Below are 21,959 nucleotides of genomic sequence, written 5' to 3' on the forward strand. Positions count from 1 at the left end.
TTAGATATAAATATTTATTCCTTATTTATCAATACTTACTTCAGTGTGCATTCATGTCTGCACAAGAAAATATGAGACTGACCTTTACATTGACTATCAGATGGAAGTGACAGTCTTTTAAAGTGTATTGTAAAATAAATGATAAAAAATGAATGAAATTTGCATGCATTTATGAAGCATGAAGCACATATAAATACTACAGAAAGATGTGGTTACGAGTATTGTTGTGAATTCACGGAGTAAAAAGCCTGCCAAATATAAAGCATAATTAACTGAACTTGATCTCTGTCTTTTTCCCTCTCAAGTTTTGGATTTGCCCATGGACAAGCACCTTGCAAACTGGAGCTTACCCAAGCTGATTTCAGACCATTTGAGTTGCCAGGCAAGTGGATCTGTCCAACCTGTATCAGCTGCAGGACGTTCAAATGTAAATGGATCAGATACTATTGTACTGTTCTGACAGGAAACATGTAGTGTGGAGGAACAATGAATCTTGAACAAAACATTTAAGTTTATGGAGTGGAGTTGTATGCTGTTAGAATCAATTTTGCTATTTCCTGTTTTGGCTCTGCATTAGTACAAAGCCTTGGTTGTCAGAACACATTATAATCTGAATAGAGAATTTTTCATTTTCCTTTCAATGTCTCTTTGAAAATGAACTGTTTGTTGCAGATCCTTTTCTACCCATGAAACTGAATGGTCTACTTTAAGACATGGTTAGGGCAGCGAATCAGTTATGCTGTATCATTTACTGTAACCACAATGCAATTTTACACTTGCTGCAATGTACATCGAACATATAGGAAAAGGTCAATATCTATACAGAAAAAGGTTTCTAGCTATATGGGTCTTACACTGACCATAACAAAATTAAGAATACATTCTTTTATATTATTTGGATTGGTCTGGTTTGGAGTTTTTCTGGTACAGCAGCACAAATGGATTATTGGAGTAAATTTGTATGACTTACAAATGAATCAGAGTCTCTTTCTTAAAAAAAAAACATTGTTTTAGAAAACAAGCTGTACCGGCCACCAAAAGTTTGTTCCATACATAAAAAATGGCAAGTACTGAACAAAGTCAATGAAAGACACAGATATGCAAAGAATCTGCTGACTCATCACAAACAGCCTTCTGCATCATCATCATCCTGACCTCTTTTCTAAGGACTTGAATTTGGCTTCTGAAAAAAAATATTGTAACAAATTATCCAACATATGTGTAAGTTTAGACAACATATTCATACATTAAGCATACTACTGTGCATTCACCATTTTCTGTGGGACACCAATTTTTGCAGAATCTGAGTTTGCTTCAAGTCATGAATTTAAAGACAACACAAGACAAAAATCTTTCTGTGGGAAACAATGGACTCCTTCAAACAATCCATGAATTTAAGTACTCAGGAAAATGACATTTTACACAAAACTATAAAAATCTATACCCATAAAATAAACAAATTCACAGTACTGTATTATGCTGGCAAAAAATTTGTCTCATTACAAATGTCCAAAGACACACCCCCCTCCAATCTTTCGATTGACTTGAGTGTAAGCCTAATGAAAATCAAGTTATGGAAGAGTCAGTGAACAAATATTTCACCAAAACCTAACACTGAGGAGAGGCCTGATGATTGTAAGATCAACTAGTAAGCTTTGAGTACATGTTTGTATTGTACCTGAGAAATTCTAGGGGACATTCTCCCATTCCAAACTACCAGTGTTTCCCTAAAGTCAACAAATCCTAACATCTTGATCATTATAGGGGGACTGAGGTACACAAAATGTCCTCCTAACAGGTCAACCAAAGTGTACCACTGATGCATTGGTTTTATAGCATTCATCTGCAAATAAATTTTTTTTATATAAAATAAGAAACATCATGTAAGGAATGAATGAGCAACTGTTATCCAAAACTTTCACTTAATCCATATGCAATGATTACAAAACAAAATCTGCCATGTGCTATGAACAGCATGATGAGATAAGTTAACTATGTAAAATGACAATAATAAAACCAAAAAGAAAATCAATACTAATAGTATTTGTATATTTGCATATAAAAATGAACTTATCTTTATCTTTATTTCAACAGAAGCCAACATACACAAAACTTTTACTGAAAATGGTGCACCTTGCATGAATTTGGATAAATTATGAGGGAAGATGAAATCATATACCACTTATAAAAATGAAGCATTATTATTCATAACAATTTACCACTTGAATAAATATAATCTACCAAAAGTCAGTAAATACACTGCATAAATATAATCTACCAAAATTTAATCAACACACATAATACAAAAACAATCTCAGGAATGTTGATTCAAATAAAAATATTTACAGTGCAACCATTATCACCAGTGAGATATGCTGGTGTCATATCACCAAAAGAGAATGGGTGTTTATTCAGTTCATCCTGAAGTACTTGTAGACAGCCAGCATTGTGATGCTGTGCTTTGCAAATTTTGGTCCGATTAACTTTGAATTTTTTTGTACAATAGCATAAATTGTAATAACAATTTTAAAATAGTGATAACAAGCTAGAAGGCCATCGTTTCCCTTCAATGACATGTTGTTGTTGTAGGGTTTAACACCACATAGAATGCTTTAAACTACTCGGCCACTCGAGGCCCCTTTAATGACATGTATTTTACTTAAAAATTAAATAATAATGAATATCTATCATAATATTCAAGTCTTTAAGATTACTTTGGATAACAACTCCATTGCATTGCTATTCAGACATTACTTTTGTGGGGAGAGAACATCTATACAACGTACAACTCTTCCTTGTTATAATATGGTACTCAGGGCCCAAAGTACGTTACAGTGACAACTATGTTATGTAAGGAGCTGCAATATATTGAGAATAGCATAATACACTGAACTGTGGTATAGACGGAACTATCCAAATTTGTAAATAATAGTGTTTTGAAAAGGAAATACAGACAAAACACTAAGTTTGACCTGGTCTTCTTTCAATCCATATTATCATACACTTGTACAATTTTGTACCTTGTTACATCTGGAATCTTGTTATAATCAAGTGCATTCTAATGAGGGTGGAATGCATATGGGTAACTGGACCTACAAACACTAGTACTCTGAATGGCACATTATATGCCTGCCCCATGCTAAAAAGTCATCTAAGAAGATAACTGAAAATTCTGTGCAGATCTATTTTTTTCCTTTATGTTACAATGACCATGACCTTTGACCCCAACATTTGCAGGCTTCTTCACTACCCCAAGTGTAAGTCATCCACAGGGCCAGGTTTAGATCTGTGATGTAGAACTACTGTTACTGTGCACAGACCATTTTTCTTCTTTCAGTTACTATGACCTTAGTCTTTTGACCCTAAAATTATTCAGTTTACTCCATATACTAGTGCAAGCCAGACACAAAGATTGGTCCAGAAAAGTGATGTGGAATTAATGTTACTGTGTAGAAACCATTTTTATTCTTTCAGTCATAATGACCCTGACTTCTTACATTTTGACCCTGAATTTGATAGGGTTCTTCCTTACCCAATTTGCAAGTCATCCACAAATCTTGGCAACCACAGATGATCAAGATCTGAAGTTACTGCGCAAACACAGTTGTTCTTCTTTCAGTGAAAGTGACCTTGACATTTGAGATTTTTTTAAATGTCTGAATGACAGGGCACCAACTTAACCTTTTTACTTAAAGTACCTGTATCCCTATTTACCTAGTCTTTTGGAGTAAGCATCCAGTCTGTAAGCTGCCTGTTCTAATGTACTAATGTTGTCTTCTATCTGATCAATCTGGTCCAAAAATGGCTGCATAGATCTATCTGGAATATGTATTAAACAATTAAACATCAATATAATAATAATAATAATAATAATAATAATAATAATAATAATTAACAACATCAAAAATAATAACCTCAACTAACTTCATGACTTGCCAAGGCAAATCCTCATGCAGATAATGCTCTGGCTTTTATCAAAGTTATCTGTACAAGCTAAACAAAATAGAGACCAGTAAAATTCAAAACAACTTGACAGTAATATTTGTATATTTTAATTGTACATGAACACAAAATAATTTAAAAATCCTAATGAAGGTGAAGGTGGAAATTCTATATCAGTTTAATGGACACAATCATGACAAAATCATGGATTAATCAGTTAACAACCAGAAAATGACTTTTACAATGTTACCGTACCATATATACTAACTTGTTAACTCATAGGTGAAAGCAACCCTTAAAATAAAATATACTTACATTTTTCATTAAGATCTTGAAGAGAATTAGCTACATTCCCAGCTATTTGCTTCATTTCGGAGTATTTGGCTATTGTTATTTTATTCATAGTTTCAAGAAGTTTGTAATCATCTATTGTGCCTGAAATCAACAAATGCACAATCACCTATTAATCACAGAATATTAAGTACCTTTCATTCACAGGAGATACTGAAATTCCCTTCAAGAAAAAGACTTACTAATGGAGAATAAATAGTATTATGGGGTTCTTGCTTTCACAAAAGTACTTTCAGTAAAGTGTCTGTGTATGTATGTATGTATGTATGTATGTATGTATGTATGTATGTATGTATGTGTGTGTGTGTGTGCACATGTATAAGTGTGCAAGTGAAACAGAAAAAAAATTAAGATAAAAGCAGGGAGACAGTGTGAAAAAATCAGGTTCAAATATTATTTTTGTTACATTATAATAAAACAAAACAAATAATTAAAACACTAAGAAATCCTGTTGAATGCAAATACTTTTGGATGGTGTAACGGATCACTTATTTCTGTATTGAGTGTTTCATAAAATATTCATCAGGTACCTAGAACATCAATATTCAGGAATATATTCAAACACTTTTCTAGTCTAAAAAAATAAAAGATCAAATGTCCACAGTTGTCAATTGCACACACAAAACTTAATTAAAAATCCTCTGTTGTGGTAGCAGCAGACCTTTCTGATACGTCAGTCAATCTTGCCTAGTTGTTGTTGTTGTTGTTGTGGGGTTTAACGCCATTTTTCTGCACACGATAGGCTATGCATAGAAGCCAGTATTAATGGTGGAGGAAGAACCCGGGAAAACCCACCGACCCACAAGAAACTACTGGCATGCTTTCTCACATATCCACATTTGCCGAATCCTGGATTCGAACCCATGCAGACAGAGGTGAGATGGCAGTGATCGGTAACGGAGAGCACTTTAGACCACTCGGCCACTCGGGGCCCCATCTTACCTAGTGTGTACTTACCTAATTATCTAAGGCCAATATAATGGTTATCAAAAAGAACTGGTATTAGTAGATAAGATATATTTATAGTAGGCATGATTTACAGTAGGCATGATTTAAAACAATTAACATCAGCTCTAATGAGCCTCTTACCAACATAGCATTAAAAAAACAGAGACATTAAATAAAACATGATTTGCAAAACACAGCATAATAAATCAATACAATGGGATAAATAGCACTGCACTGAACTTATTATAAAAGAAAGCACTCGTTAAAAAATGAATTTAGTATTTTAGATAACTAAACAAAACAGGTTAGGACCTGAAGGATGCTTAAAATTGTTTTTAAAAATAGTTTAGGCAACTTAAACTGTATTAAAGTCAAATTTTAAATTATATTAAACTAAAAGTGAATCACCATTTTAGGACTAAAAAGCAAGCCATGATACAAATTAAAACTTAGGTAACAGTAGGTCACTTGACAATACATAAGACAAAGATAATAATACAAAATGGTAACAGAAGTATTAGTTTTTTCTCATCATGGCACAAGAGTTTGGGGTGGTACAGTCTTTACCATTCTAGGATAAAAACCAATGATCACAATTTACTGAATTTTGATTCCTCTCAAAAGTAAATTGGTAATTTATTCCATAGCATGGCAGCTGCATCTCTAAAAGATTTTGAGGTTTTAATTTTAGAGATCTAAAACATCTGAAAATCTAAAATTATATTTATTGTGTTTAAAACATCAAATCATCCAAACATCAGGGAACAAACTCATTCAGAATTGTACAAGTCTCTACAGCCATCATCCTATGCCTATGCACTTTCAGGGTTAGCACAGAGTTGGTATTTTTTCCTACAAGAGTTTATGATAACTGCTGGTGTATTCATCATATAAAAATCTCAGAATGCTCTTGTATTTTTTCAAGTTTAGTTGTGTTCTATCATTGAAAATGTGCCAGGCTGAAGGACAGAAGTTAAAATTGAAAAGAAGAAAGGTAAGATTGTGAGTTTGTTGAGTCTTGTTAACTTTTGACCAACATATTTCAAGTCAATTAGTTGCTCTGAAGTTTTCCTATAAAGAGTTTCTACATGTGACTCAAACTGCAGTTCATAGTCAATATCAATTTCTGTTAAGTTTTACAATTTCTTCAGTTTATGACCACATCACTAAGTACAGGTTTCATAGTGAATGTCATTTTACCTAATACTTGAAATATTTCTGGGTTGACTTGCATATTGTTTACAGTAAATCAGTCAATCAGAAAATCATACTCTTTTTCAAGTGTGTCAAAGTCTTTTGAGGAAAAGGACAGCGTGTTGGCATCAGCATAGTTATATTGAAAGCCATATTTAATTTTATAAAAATATAATTGATATTTTTTTTTAATAAAATCTGAAGACTGAGCCCTGAGGAATCATTTTTTAAATAGCAGTCTAGCTACTCAAGACACCCTGCATCATAAATTGCTGCATATAATTTGACAGCTCAGTAGACTTACTGAGCAATCTGACAAGCCATAAGCCCATAGTTTACAAATGAAAATAGCACAAAACAATCAAAAGCCTATGATAAATCCATAAGAACTGCAGTTACAAACTTGTTTTCATCTAGAGCCCCTTGGACTGCTCTAAAAATGCTACTAACAGCTGCCTTGTTAGGCACTCAGCATTATGCATTTAGTGTTAGGACTTGTTGGCTTGGTGTCAGGATGTGACTGGGTGGGACATCATGCTACATGTTTGAGGCATGATGTCGTAGTGGTAGACATCACTCTGAACTACCACACTGCAGACATTGTAGTGATATGACCAAACAATTGTTAAAGTTATGTTAAAAATCCAAATCACACACAAACACACACACACACACACACACACACGCACACACACATCAAGAGCCTTGCTCTAGTCTCAAAGTAAATATTCTTAAAAAAATAATGCTAACTGGGTCTCCATTCATTTCTCATAGAGTTTGCATATGATGGGTAAAGTGCTAATTGGTCCATAGTTACTTTTATCAAGATGACTACTGTTTTTAAAATTTGAAACTACTTATACTTCCTTCAGACAGTCAGGAAAGATGTTTGACTAATGTTTTGTCAATTATTCATGTCCAACAGTTTTTAACAATAATTTAATCCACTGCCAATGAAGTTTTTATCCAATTCAAATTTCTGATATTTTAATACACTTCTTCATGGTTAACCTGCTTAAATTAAATAACTACCTGTTTTTTGTTTGTTTCAACATATTTTTTTCCCCATACATGTTTTGACAAATGGGGTCAAGCCACAAATTCTCACAACTTAGAATAACTCCTTCCCCTACAATCCGTAAGAAATTCACATGAATAATAGCACTAAATTAAAAAATTTCACTATATACAATTATATGTAAGCAGACACGATTCAGGCAAAATAGGTACAGGAAAGAGAGAGAGAGATGAATAAATAAATGATTGTGGCAAACTGAACAAGACTGCATACACTCAAATGACTACAATAGCTACAAATGAAGAACATGATGTCATTCTTTTTCAATATGACATTAATTAATTAATAAGAAAAATCCAATTTTGGACATTCTTATATAAAACCTTCTGCATCTTTAATATGCTGTAGATAGCAAATTGTTTTTGTTTATGTTATTGCCCGAAGCAAGAAATTAAAATCCCAATGAAAAATTGCCAAATATAATAAAGAAGCTTCACCCTCAGCTTTTTTTAAACTGTGTTTCATTCCTAGAGATCAACAAAGTTATCTGACAAATCAGTGTTAATGTCATGCATATAGGGTGTATTTTGTGGTTGTTGTAGGGTTTAATCCCATTTTTCAGCACAAGATAGGCTATACGTGGCAGCCAGTATAACTGGTGGAGGAAGACCCCTGGAAAACCACGGGAAGAACCACCAACCCATGAGAAGCTGCTGGCAAGCTTTCTCATGTACCCAATTAGCCGAGCCCAAGACGCTCACAGAAATGAGATGGCAGTGATTCAGAACGGTGATCACTTTAGACCACTCATCCACTCGGGGCCTTTGAGTGTATTTTGTATCATGTTCCATAGTGTGGGTGATGCATACAGTGTAGTTTGTATCATGTTCCATACAGTGTGTTATGCTAACACTAGTAGTTGGTAACATGTTCCATATTGTGTGTGTGTGTGTGTGTGTGTGTGATTAGGATTTTTATCGTAGCTTTAACAATTTCTCAGTCATATCACTATGATGTCTGCAGTGTGGCAGTTTATAGTAGTGTCTAGCAGTGGGGCATCATGCCGCCGACATGTAGCATGATGTCCCACCCAGTCACATTATCCTGACACCAGGACGACCAGTCCTAACACTAACCTCTTAATGCTGAGTGCCAAGCGAGGCAGCGGTTAATACCAATTTTGTAAGTCTTTGGCATGACTCATCTTGGGTTCGAATCCATGACTTCCTGCTTCCGAGGTGGATGCTCTAACCACTAGGCCACTGGAGCGCATATTGTGGGTAAATATGTGGAAAATATTCCCCTAACCCAGACTAAAATATTGGAAATAACAGTAACACTGAACCCAAGGATTTCAAATACTGCTGCTCTGATTGTAAGAAAATTTGAATATCAGTAGTTTATGTAATAAGTCTGTAAAATTTCATACTTTTTAATGCAGTAGGAAAGATTTTCTTCTGCAAATGCATGTGGGCTGAGCTTAAAGCAAATCTAAGAAAGGTCTATGGCACTCACTAGGCTTTAATCTTTTGATTCCCCTTTTGAGTGGAACTGAAAACAAAACAGTTATCACATAAATTTGCATCATGAGGAAGTATTCAACCAGGTTGCATGAATTTTCATCTAAATGGATGGACAGACAGAGATGTGCACTATCTCCCTGATAGTTACTTAACATGGAACCATTGACAGGCCTGTCTATCATATGCTATTTGATGTCAGCCATACCATCGAACTCTCCCCGTAAATACTCTGCTGTCCTCTTAAAAGTTTCTTTGCACAACTCTACAACATCTGGTGGAGCTGGGATTGCTTCAGCATCTGATATTCCAGAACCAATGTCATCTGCAACCTTGGTATCTACAAAGAAGAATTAAAGGGGTGCTTTGGGTTACTGAATGTACACACTATTACTGCATGCATACAATTTCATTAAACAACATATTTCCAAATTGTTCATTATTTGGGGAATATATGTAAATAGTAAAACACTAACTTTTGGAAAATGAAGGAGGCAGAGGAGGAGAAAGAGACAGGACTATAACTAAAAGCTTTGATTTAATCCTTATGTCTCTTTCCACACATTATAACTGCTGGTTGTACTATACTGAGCACAGGTCAGGTGACATAAAGCAAGTCCTATAACACATCATTATTCAGATTTCAAATATTAGTAACTTTGAAAAATCTTAGTTAGCCAAACATTTTCATGCAGATTAAACAGATTAAACTGGAACAGAGAAGAATGTTGGAAAAAGACAACTGGCTTTGAATATCAAGATCATACATAAGAAATACAAACATTTTTTAAAAAAAACTGCAGTGATCACCATTTCTACTATCTAAGGAAAGTGGGGAAAAAGCCTGAATTGAGGATGTTCTCAAATTCAAGATCTTTGGAAGTAACTTCAGCTGCACCCAGCAAAACTTATAGTTTCAAAACAAAGATCATTGACTTTTCTTATGTCATTCAGTAGCCTTTGACATCTTTTGCTACAAGGCCCTTCATTGAGATATACCTGCATGAAATCGATAGGAATAGGATTTATTTTCTCAAAAATCATGAGCATAGCAATCGTCATATCTTTAATTTGCTGACAGATGAGACAAAAGTACATTGTTGCTGAAATTTGACCTGGATCTGGCCATTTGCATTCCGAGTCATATAGCTTTAAAAATCTCGCAACCTACACGTCAGTGACATCAGAGGTCATATAGTCAAGTGATATCGACAATAAACAAATTTCCAAAGCTGTTATACATAGAATTTGGACATATATACATCACTTAATGTTTGTAAATAAAGATAATGCATGCTTAATTCTCAACATATTGTTTCTGAGAATGACCAGAAACCAGTCGGTATCGCAGCAGGCTTGAGAAAACCATTTTAAAGAAGTACTGAGCATGTGTCAGCGATGTTTTTGTTGGTGTCGTGTGACTACCACACTTACAAGTGCTCTCTGCTTAGTGAATCTGGTTTTCTTCAAATTGCTGCAACATTTTACAGATTTTCGGTCAATGTTTTCACAATAAATATTTTGAGAAGTTTCTGTTTTTTCAGTTTTACATAAAAAATACAAACATTTATATATTCAAGTTGTTTTCCTACACTAGAAATGGTTTATTCTTGATATCACATGACTGTATGACCTCTGATGTCATCGACATGTAGGTTGTGAGAGTTGTGCAGTCACGTGACTAGGAATGCAAAAGGCCAGATCCAAGTCATATTTCAGCAACGATGTACTTTCGTCTTGTCTGTCAGCAGATTAAAGACATAACGAATGCTATGATTGCAATTTCTGAGAAAATAAATCATATTCCTATCGATTTCATCAGGTATATCTCAATGAAAGGTCGTTCAACTTTGCTGTAGCAGCTAGTAAGCAGCTACTCTATGCCAAATTTTCAATAGGGAATGGACTCTGCCCCTACACCCTAACAAAAATATCCAAATATCAAAAATGGGGTGGCAAGGGTCTGAGGAAACTCGGACTATTGATATGGATACACAGTCGAATGCCTGAGCTAAATATCGGTACCAAATTTATTAACCTACGCAAAGCTTGAAATATCAGCGTTTATTCTTAAATAGGTCGCGCGAGCAAGGAGAGAAGTGTCCTCCCCTGTAGTTATTATATAGTACATGTATGACAGGTCAACTGCTAGGCCTACATGTAAGACCTTGACGCTGATATTTATGTTTTGGGCGTCATTGTAGGACTAGTCAATTGCAAGCAACAATACGAGCCCGTGTTTAGGCTGTGATCGAAATGATATCCCCAAGTTAACGCTATGACACCAAATAAAATGTATTGAATGTCGTTTTGCTTTGACTGGGCTATTATTTCGGACTATCAAATTAAGTATGGCTGATCAATGATTGAAAACCTTCGGAATTTTCAGTTGAACTAATCTCTGTACTCCGAACTTCCTCTTGGTCAGCCATTTTCACTGTCTCTCGCAACAATGACGAAAACTATAACGCCTCAGTTCGAATAACAAACGTTTCAGGCATTCTTATAACATTCCTGGATCATTATATTGTTCCCGTCATAAAAACTCATATTAAAGCACTATCTAGTATGATCTATATTACTATTTTCCTAAGTAAACACACAATATACTCTTTTCAATGTCATACGTGGCAATGGAGTTTGACAGATGACAAAGCAGAACATACACAGTGAAAAATGGCTTCATATTTCGATGAGCACGATTGTCAGCCATTAGAAGATGGACAACAGCCAGATCACATGCTTCACTTAGCAAGGTTGCCTTTTTGCACATCTGGAACAAATATGGAACGAAGATAATATAGTTCTAGTACCCTATATAACTTCTAGATCTACTGGGTATTTCACTCATAAAATTTAAATAAAAGTAAAATTATGTTTTTAAACAAATTATGAGGTATTTATCAGTTTTAAATAATTTTGACGTGAACACTAAAACAACTAATTGAACTTAGGCATTTCTATGTTACGCTGATTGTTTCTGACGCAGGTGGCCGACTCAAAACTAAATGTTGAAAACAAAATCAATAGTTTGAAGGGGAAAATAAAAATTATACCAAGTGACGAAAGTTCTTCAGATTACTTGTACGATCCGTACTGACACTGAACCATGTCCATCATGCTATACAAGAGACAAAGTAAGTAACTTTCAAGCATTCCCTTCTGCATCCGGCCCATGAGGTTTGCAGATTTTCACCCTTATATTCCTGACATTTTGAGTGTTTGATATTATCTAAACTTTTTATGCAATAAATGAGCAAATAAGTGCACTGTCAGTTGAAACAATAAATTTTTGTTTGGTGTTTTACTGTTTTAATTGAGTGAAATATGCAGATATACTACTTATTTGGGGTACAGAGACTTGCAGGATAAGGGCATAGTCTTACAATGTTTGATAACCATCAATGATATTTATGTTGTTTGGATATGAAAAAACCCCACAAATATCAGGGATGTCTGACTATATTTGGCCAGTGTGAGTAACCATATTTCTTGCATTGGATAGAATAAATCCTTAGTTCTACTGACTTTGACATTTTAATCTTAGATCAAATTTAACACCAGTTTAAAATTACAATTCTGTGCATTGAACAATTAAAATGAAGTCTGCATTGTTTAAGGGTTTAAATATAGAACTCACTTCCTGCTCACATTCAATCTGCTAATTCAGTTAAATCCTTTAAAAAAATGTACATGCAGTATTTCACATCTACATGTTAATTAACTAGAATGATATAAGTTTGAATTCTGTATTTATCACAATGTTACCTTTAAAATCTGTTACTTGTATCTTTGATATCTTTGTGTTATCATATTCATAAAAGTACGTAAAAATATCTTGTATATGTAAATTCAGTTTACAAACATCTCTTTACTTGAGTACCTAATGTTGTTTAATGAAAAATTAAAATTTTGATGTAAACTTTACCGCATGGCATATTTATGCAGCATTAAGTGCTATGATTACTTGACGATCTTGCAGAAAGTCATTTTCAAAACAGTTATTGAAGAGATTAAACAAAAACTTATATATGCAGTTAAATCCTTCTATTTTCATAATATCTTTTAGTATGTACTTGTAGATGTGTTTACATGTAAATAGTTATTTTTATGAGTGAAACATCTGCATGTATATATATATATATATATATATATAAAGAGAGAGAGACAGAGACAGGCAGACAGACAGAGAAAGAGAGGCTTCAAGGGAGATTAGTTGTTTTTAACTGAGTTACCCTTTTTAAATAAAGAGAATATTATAGTCACAGATTCTGAATAATGCAGCTACTTGCTTGTACATGGATTTACTTTAGTACGGAAAAAGGGATCAGAGTAAGTATAGTATGAACAAAGGATTAAGATGTATAATCTGTGCAACAGTGTCAAAATCGGCTTCCAGGTATGCAATATGTCTTTGAAAATTTGACCTCACAACTAACTACATGGCATGACTTGTTCAACTAGTATGACATCACCCACTCATAATGTATCAGAGTTGAAGTCTTACTTGTAGGACTTGATAAAGATCACCTTTGGTTGGCCTGGATGGGAATTAGAGACTGATTATTTGGGGATGGATGATGGCATTCTTTGGAAAGAAATTCCAGCCCCAAAGAACTTTAAAAATGTCTTACTTTAATTGTTTGAAAAAAAAGATTTATATCCATTATATTAGTTTTTAAAAAATCTTGAGGTAAACAGAAGAAATCCCAATTAAAACTAAAAGTCCCACCACTGAAAATTAAATGCCATGTCCCATATAATCCAGATGTGAGTGCATTATTTGATGTTCCTAAAAAATAAAAGAAAATGGTATGTGTGAAGTCCTTAAAACATCCATACAGATCAGTTTTGGCCTACATATCCTGATGTAGCACTACTAGGATTCAACAGAATACCATCATATGGTATATGGGGAGATGCACACGAACATGCTGTTGTATTTTATTACGAGAATATGCCAAATTACTTTACTTAGTTCTGTACCAAAACCCATATTCTCAACAAATTCAGATGTATTTCTAAATTATTTAATTTTCATCTTTATATTATATTCCACATTTTTTCTTCTCCTCAGGATGACCACTTCTCAAAATTAGTAATATTAAGGCTAAGAAAGTCTCAAACATCATAGAAATTTAATTGTATCTTATAGATTGTTGTTGGACACAGGTTTAGGAGTGGAATGGGAGATGGAGTTTGAGAGGTAAGAACTTAGTTAGCTATATTCATAATTTTTATAAGCCAAATTGTTACGAATAAACCAGGCAATGAGATATATATGAAATTTAAAGCTTCTGAATTGACGTATGTTAGGGATAATTTTGTGTTATACTAATTAACAGTTATAAACTGGAGATTTTTATTGACATAGGGACCTACAAGTTTTTAAATTATTCCGTTTTATTTTGCCATTAAATAATTTTATGGAATCAGATAGAGTTTTGTTTTACTTAAATCAGGGTCACACATGCCCATTCACCTACTCTGGGTTTCAGGAAAAGTGTTATCTTGTACAACTAACATTGTGTTGGTGTAGAATCATAATATGCATACATAAATCAACTTTGATTATTTCAATCAGTTATTTGCTGCAGATTGATTGGAGAGAAGAGGAAAGTACCAGCCTCCAAGAAAGTCATAGAGGAACTACCCACATCCATTATCACTCCTGCTGAAGCAGGTGGGTTGTATTTATAATCTAGTTATGCATTTAGATAACAATTTTTTATTGCCAGTCTTAGCAAACACTTTGACATGGGTAGGTTTCATGTTTCGAATGCTGATGACTTGTGTGCATGTAGACCTCATGAGATTATATGTTGATGTATTCGCATTAGTTTTCTTCATAATGAAAGACTATTTACTAATGTTGCAGAATGATGAGATAGTTTTAATGCATAATGATATATTTTCCTAGGAGTAAAGTGCACCTTTTGTTTTTACATGTACAGCATTTTCTCCTTTTATTAAATATATTGCATAGCGTTGACTTAGCCTTAAACCAGTTCATATATTATAAAGATGAATTTTGGGCTTGCATTGTTAATATTGTCAAAATTTTGGTAATATTATCAGTGAAGATAGTGCAAAAGATCTAGATGGGATTACATTTTTGTATATTCAGGAAACATGACTCATAGAAATAAAACATGCCAAGTAAAAAACAGTATGAGATCAGTTAAAATTGTTCCTCATTTGCCAAGAGTAATAATAGGAAAAACTTTTCTTTAAAAAAGAAAAACTAAACTTGCATCAGTTCTTATCAAATAAAGCACTCTGCTCCTCTCTGCCCATTTTTAATAAGTTTCTGGAACAAACTAAAATCTTGTAAAAATTGAAATTTGTATTAAGTTACTGATTTTTGTTAACTTCTACAACATTTCTTTAAAAATATAAAGTATGCCGGAAAGTTATAATGAAGGTGGAACATAACATCAGAAGTTGCAGAAAAATCTAGACCATGAAGTACAATTCCATTTAGATTGGCTTGGAAATACATAGGGGGTTTTGTTTAGGGACTGGTGCAATTTTGTCAGAATTTATAAAGTTGTCTTCATCTCTAAAATGTAAATACTATTAACAATACATTTTGAAAAGAATCATGTCAGCAAAAGATTCTAGACACTTAGACTAATTAGGTGTGCTCATTGTGTTTAGATTTTTTTCCCTGGTTTTACAATTAAATTTGATCAAATTGTATGGAGTTCATTTGCACCTGCCACACACCATCTTGTCATCATATATACTTGCTCCAAGTTTCATGAAAATCTCTCCAGCCATTATACAGTAAAGACAAGCAAATTTAAATGGATGGGCAGTGCCATAATATGATATGCCTAACTTGATAAAGATGCATCAAGATTTATGTTAAAATTTAATGTGACACTGGAGTTGCATGAACATCTTGGTCACCAGAAGCAAGTGTTCATGCTTTGACTTTGATCTTGAGAAATGACATTGATTATGGTGTGCAACACAGCTGTAGTCATGATATGTTAGGGTACACACTTTCCTCCCAGCATCTTTAACAGCTTCAGCCTGAACATAAATATTAACCTTCATGATAGAAACATGAAAGTGGAATTAAAAAAAAACATCGGGCTATCATGGGCATGAGCTTAACAGATTCATGTCTATAAATAATGGATTTGTTTAGTTCAAGACTTTGCATGAAGAATATGTATTAAAGTTTACATGTCATTTTTACTTTGAGACTAAGATTATTAAAGTCACAATAAGTTGAGATGTAGAAATACAAATTTTGATAACACAACTTTTAAAGGCTTAAAGTTCAGCCAAGACATTACATGTAACCTTTGAGATGACTGTGATATTAAATTTGCAGATAGGCTTTTCATAGTGGTTCTAAAATGTTTTATTTTCATCTGCGTAAACAACTTCTGAGCTACAGCCCAACCATGAAAAATTACCTTGATATTGAAGACAAGGTCAAAACAGTGTTTTGCGTGGCATGACCTTTAAAGCTGAGTTTATGTTGCATGAATTTTATTATATTCTTACTATCCTTCAGAATTTATGGGCTAGTGTCCTGACACAAAAATAGATATAATATTGATATCGGGTCTTAACCTTAACAAAAAGATAACAAAAACAAAATGACACATTCAGAAGTTATTATATAAATATAAAATTCATTACACAAACCTTCAGTGGTTTTAGAGTTAGAATCCTAATACAAAAAGTGAAGAACCTTTACCAGTGACTCCCACACACCCAGGAACTTAGCTCCAGAGTTCAATCCCTACCCAGGCACCTAGCCCCCATGTCATAACTTTGAAACTTTTGTGATACCCACCCTGTATCCTTATGTTCATATGCTAAGATTAACCCCATTTACAGTTTGTTAGCCACTGAGATCCTCACCATATTAAATACATAATACATTTTGAGTGTGAGAAGACAAATGCATATACCCAATTGACATTCCTTGGGGACTCGGACACAATTCCAGTTATTATTATTGTTGTTATTATTATTATTTTTATTATTACTGCTATTCCAGTAAAATATATTTGGGACCGAAGGAAGGCATTTTTAATTTAGAGTAGTCACCCATAGATGCAATTTAGAATTATGCAGAATTTTCGTATGAACTCCGATATGAATACCCTAGCATTTATTTAAGAATTGTGCCTTCGATGGGTATCATTTATGTTTAAATGGAACAGCCCTCATTATTATTATTATTAATAATTATTATCATTGACACTTATTTTATCAAAATGTTGATTTTAATGTAGATGTCATACAATTTTAATAACATTCATGGACTCCAAACCAAACTTGTCTGGATCTACATTACTTCATGAGCATGTCAGGTTATGAAATTACATGCGATGCATCCACATACCACTTTTCATGGGGTGGGTGAAATTGAGTACAAAATACTGAAGTTAAACAATGAAAACACAAAACTACAAACATGAATGAGAAAAAAGGCAAAATTCCGTTTCAGTTGTGTGTGTTATGTCTCACATACCACATAGTAATCTATTCATAATGCATAGCAAACTCAGCAACATAGACCAAAAATGCTGGTGCACTGTGGGCAGGTAGATCAATGTCTACATTGTTTGTAACCATAAAAAGGAAGCAAACTGCAGAGATGCAGGCACACTAAGCTACAGTAGATTTTGGTTGATGTTCTCACTTGGTTTTTTGAATGTGGGGGAAACAAAATGTAGTTTAGTCATGTTTTTTTGTGTTTTACAGCATTATGAATGCTATTATTATGGTAAGACAAGTCGAGGACAGTTGAAGAGCATCACTTAAATACAGTTATGTCACTTTTTGATGTGTATATTTATGTATTGTTCAGCCCTTGAAAAGAAATGTCCAATATGCCTTGGTCTTCAAGATGAAGATGATGAAGTCAAGCAGTTACCTTGTTCTCACAAATTTCACAGTCAGTGCATTCTTCCTTGGTTAAACAAGGTAAGTATCTTTCCAGAAGTTTTGTTTGTGTCAGAAGGGTAAATGATTAAGAGTTATTTCCCATTTGCATATTCAGTCATCAAACTATTGAAAAGATTACAATACTTAATTAAGTGTCCTTGTACACATTTTTACAAATTCAAAAGTATTTTAAACTCAGAAATGAATATCAGTCAGTCTGCATACAAATGTACATACACTTGTAATTATAAAAGAAATTATTTAATATCATGTCCACTAACTTTCTTTTCTTTACAGGTCAATACATGTCCATTATGTAGATATGAGTTGCCCACTGATGACCCAGATTATGAAGCCTACAGGAAACAGAAGGTCAGTATACACTTTCTTAACATGTTGACAAACAATACTCCATACTTAGAAGTCAGACAAGCAGAAGGTTTGTGCACAATAAAACCTGATAAACAACAAAAAATAGTCTGTATATCTGAAAATTAGCCATTTTAAAATTTTACAATTAATCGTAATAGCCACTTTCTGCTGAGAGTTGTTTTATACTGTACAGTAGTATTGTTAGTGCTGAGATTCTTGTCATACTGTACAGTAGTGGTGTACTGAGTGTGGAAATACTTGAGTTGTGTAATATCCTGTACATGTGCTGACATTCTTAAGTCTCCACATCATAAATTTAAGTCTAAACTGGTTAAAAGATTTTGTCACACCAGTATATGCCAGGGTTTGTTACAAGTAAAATTTGTCCTTGTACCAGGCCGTATTTTGCCCACCCCTGCCTTAGATGCTTCCAGGCTGCAGAATCGTGGGTTTCTCACAAGAGAGATCTTAGTCATGCAACTTCTCAAAACCATTTGTGCGAAAAGGTCACACAAATTTTTTGTGATTCCTACAATTTTTTTTGTTGTACTCCTTGCATGCTTTTTAAAAACAAAATATGAAAATAATGGCACTTCAACTCAAGTCTTGGTCATCTGGAGCAGAATTAAATCCTACCATCCGTACAGTCCAAGTTGGCTACCACAGTGGTGTCCTTGGGCAAGGCACTCAGCTCATTGCCCTGGCTCTAAATAACCTACTTTTATTGCTGTGCCATGAAGAACCCAGCCAAATGAACCAAGTAGAATTTGTCCAAATACAAAATAAATTATTCTAGCTTGAATACAGATTGATACAGATGCTGTCATTAAACCATCAAATATAGCTGCTTTTACTGAAAGTAGAAAACATTTACACAACTATAATTAAAAAAATGCTAACTTGCATTTTATCAACCTTGACACACAGCAACTTGACATGGGTGTCTTTTACTATTGGACAAATTGCACTTCTGTACAAGCTCTACCCACCGATTTAATTTGGTTTTTTAAAATAATCACTCACATACCATGTGAAATTATTCAACCTGAGCAACAAGCCCATACAAACATGCCAAGCTACTTGCCAGCAGTGAGCAGTAAACATTAGGTTTTCATTGCCTAATTTTATCCTATGGATTGAATTGAAAAATTATATGTAAAAGTTTGTTATAGATATGAAAATTTCAAAAGTGTACAAGATTATGTAATTATTTTTTAAGTAAAGACTGTATAATAAAAAAAAAAAATTAAACAAAATCCCAGGATAAAGTAAGTGAAATGGTTACATATTTGTCAGGGTATAGCAATGAAAATTCTGTTAGTAATAATGCAATGTCACCAGGAGCAACACCAATCATTTTATCTTTTTAATTCTGAAATATAATGACTTTTCATGAAGACAATGGATACAAAAATCCAAGCTTACTCTATATTTTACATTTAGTTCAAGTCATCACTGGCAAGTTACATACAAATTTAAACATGTTTTAATAAATCTTATCAGCCTTTACAACAGAAATATTCCAGAGACACAATTTGGTTACATATGTAAATCATTTTTCTGTGTGTATTCACATGGCCAATATCTCTCAGCAACTTTTTAACATCTGTTTTCCTATTGCTTATGCTACTCCACATATAATTGCTTTGTTTGAAATATTGTGAAACAGAGTACCTGGCTTGATGGATATCATAGGATTGTTTACCCTGTAAATGTAAAATATTGCAGAGTGAGGTGTTTGTTACAGTTTGCATTGATATACAATTAGCAGTAAAAAGAAAGTTTTCTGGAAACTGAATGTACATGATTGTTTGCAATGGCTACATTTGTCCTAGCCCTCCTGCATCATTAATGGCAAATTGCCAAAACAAGCCTTAAGCTGTTTTACGAGTACAACCAAAATATCAAAATATCAGCTTTCAGCAAATTTCCATTTTAGGGTGTTGCATGTACTATTCACCATACCCTGTATACCAGTGAATATGTTTTCGTGTACCTCCCACATATTCTTCTTCACATGAAAAGCACAAGTTCATGTGACTTGAGCACTGTTTCATATGCAACTCTTGCAAATTTAAATCAGCTGGAATAGGCACCTCTTCAAGAATGGCCTCTAATAGTACAGATTAAAATAGCCAGGTTTCTTTACTCAAGATGGTCAGGTAATGATTAACCTTGGCAGTGAGAACATGCATCATTAGGATGGCTAAATGCAGTTTTTGAACTTTACCTCTCTTGTTCAAACTCAACTCCCTCACAACAGTCTGTAAAAAAAGATGCTTCACCAGAAACTTTTTACAGATGCTGATTATTTCCAATCAAATTGACATTGATAAATTTACAGAACTGGTCCTTTCATAGTTATTAAATATGTTCCTCTGTTGCATTATTTATAAAGTAAACCCCAAATGCTTTCAGTAAACTCTGTATATTATTTTGCTCTTATTCAATCACTTTCTTCTTGCAGGCTCGTGCCAAGCAGCGAGAGTTTGAATTGGATTCCCTACATGGATCAATGTTTGGCTAGACCATGTACAGTTTAGTTGTATGGATCTACTTTATTTAACGCAATTACATTCTTAATAAGCAACCTAAAGAGGATTATAAATATACTGAATTTATATTTTTTGCCATCCATTTCTGTTTTTGCTTTGAATAAAAGCGGATTGTTTTAAGGCAATAGGTTGATGTTAGTAGTTTGCTAAACAAGTACAAGTTTTCTGTTATCCTGAACTGTACAAAGAATATAAAAGAAACAAAAATTAGATTTTCTGAACACTTCCATGCAAATCTAGATTCTGAGCAAGTAGAGCAATGTAGGATTTTTCTAGACTGTAATGTCACCTTTAAATTGCAATGGTTTTTATTTTTTTGAGGGGATTATTCCTCGATGTTACATAAAATTCCAGTATGAACAAGCGTATTTAAATGTTGATATCTCCTGCTTTTCAGCAGCCATTACAAGGTAGGGGGCAGTTCAGGTGAAATAATCACCGTATTGCATGTTGTTTTGTCCAGATACACAGAGAAAGCAAAGTTCACTTCACCTTTTTTGAGTGGACTTTGTTATCCAAATCCCCTTTTTGCCCTTTAAGTACAGTGTCAACTCATATATTTTCTGATCAAAGTATTTTCTTGTATTTTGATATACTTTTGTGTCAAACTGTAAACGACTATGTTAGTGATTATGTTTCAATTTATCAAATACCCACCAAATATAAATACATAGAAATACTCTGCATTTATATTCCAGTTACAAGCAAATTACTCTGCAGAGGTTAACAGACTATTTCCTTGTAAAAGTAAGCATATTTTTCCTATTATATCCAGACAAAATAGGAAGAGAGGGCTTAAAACTCTGTGCTTCATTCATTTTTGTATAGTAACCTATTTTTGAGGTTACCGTATTTTAAAAAAGCCCACAAAATCATACAAATAAAACTGAATCAAGAAAGTTTATAAATTATTTTCAAAGTTCAATAAGTGTTTCTTGTGTTTTTATATTGTATGACTCAAAGGACCTCTCTATATTCACCTTTCCTCTCTTCCATCACTTCGCCCAATTTTAGCAGGGCAAAGAGGGCATATCATCCTGAAATTTTAGTCCATTATTGACCCTGCAAATGGCTGCAACGCAGCTGGACTCAACATAGCTGTTATCCAAAATGAATATTGTTTTTTGGCAAAATCAAAGG

General features: G+C 33.7%; 2 protein-coding genes across 2 annotated transcripts; one reads left to right on the top strand and one right to left on the bottom strand.

Annotated features, from left to right (window-relative positions):
• On the bottom strand, window positions 1–11,487 carry LOC149803504 (biogenesis of lysosome-related organelles complex 1 subunit 2-like). The gene is made up of 5 exons (XM_089953241.1): window positions 11,348–11,487; window positions 9,182–9,313; window positions 4,258–4,377; window positions 3,715–3,819; window positions 1–1,183 (listed from the first exon to the last, which is right to left on the bottom strand). Exons 1-5 carry the CDS (start codon window positions 11,403–11,405, stop codon window positions 1,146–1,148), a joined length of 453 nt encoding a protein of 150 aa, XP_089809367.1. The 5' UTR covers window positions 11,406–11,487; the 3' UTR covers window positions 1–1,145.
• Window positions 11,488–11,580: 93 nt separating this feature from the next.
• LOC149803505 (E3 ubiquitin-protein ligase RNF181-like) lies at window positions 11,581–21,747 on the top strand. Its single transcript, XM_089953240.1, has 6 exons — window positions 11,581–11,729; window positions 14,129–14,179; window positions 14,571–14,656; window positions 17,816–17,931; window positions 18,190–18,264; window positions 20,732–21,747. The coding sequence occupies exons 1-6, from the start codon at window positions 11,650–11,652 to the stop codon at window positions 20,789–20,791; spliced, it is 468 nt and encodes a 155-aa protein (XP_089809366.1). The 5' UTR covers window positions 11,581–11,649; the 3' UTR covers window positions 20,792–21,747.
• Window positions 21,748–21,959: the final 212 nt, after the last annotated feature.

This window comes from Sinohyriopsis cumingii, chromosome 3 (assembly GCF_028554795.1).
Source record: "Sinohyriopsis cumingii isolate HCF-2022 chromosome 3, ASM2855479v2, whole genome shotgun sequence".
In the NCBI taxonomy this organism is placed as follows: Eukaryota; Metazoa; Mollusca; class Bivalvia; order Unionida; family Unionidae; genus Sinohyriopsis; species Sinohyriopsis cumingii.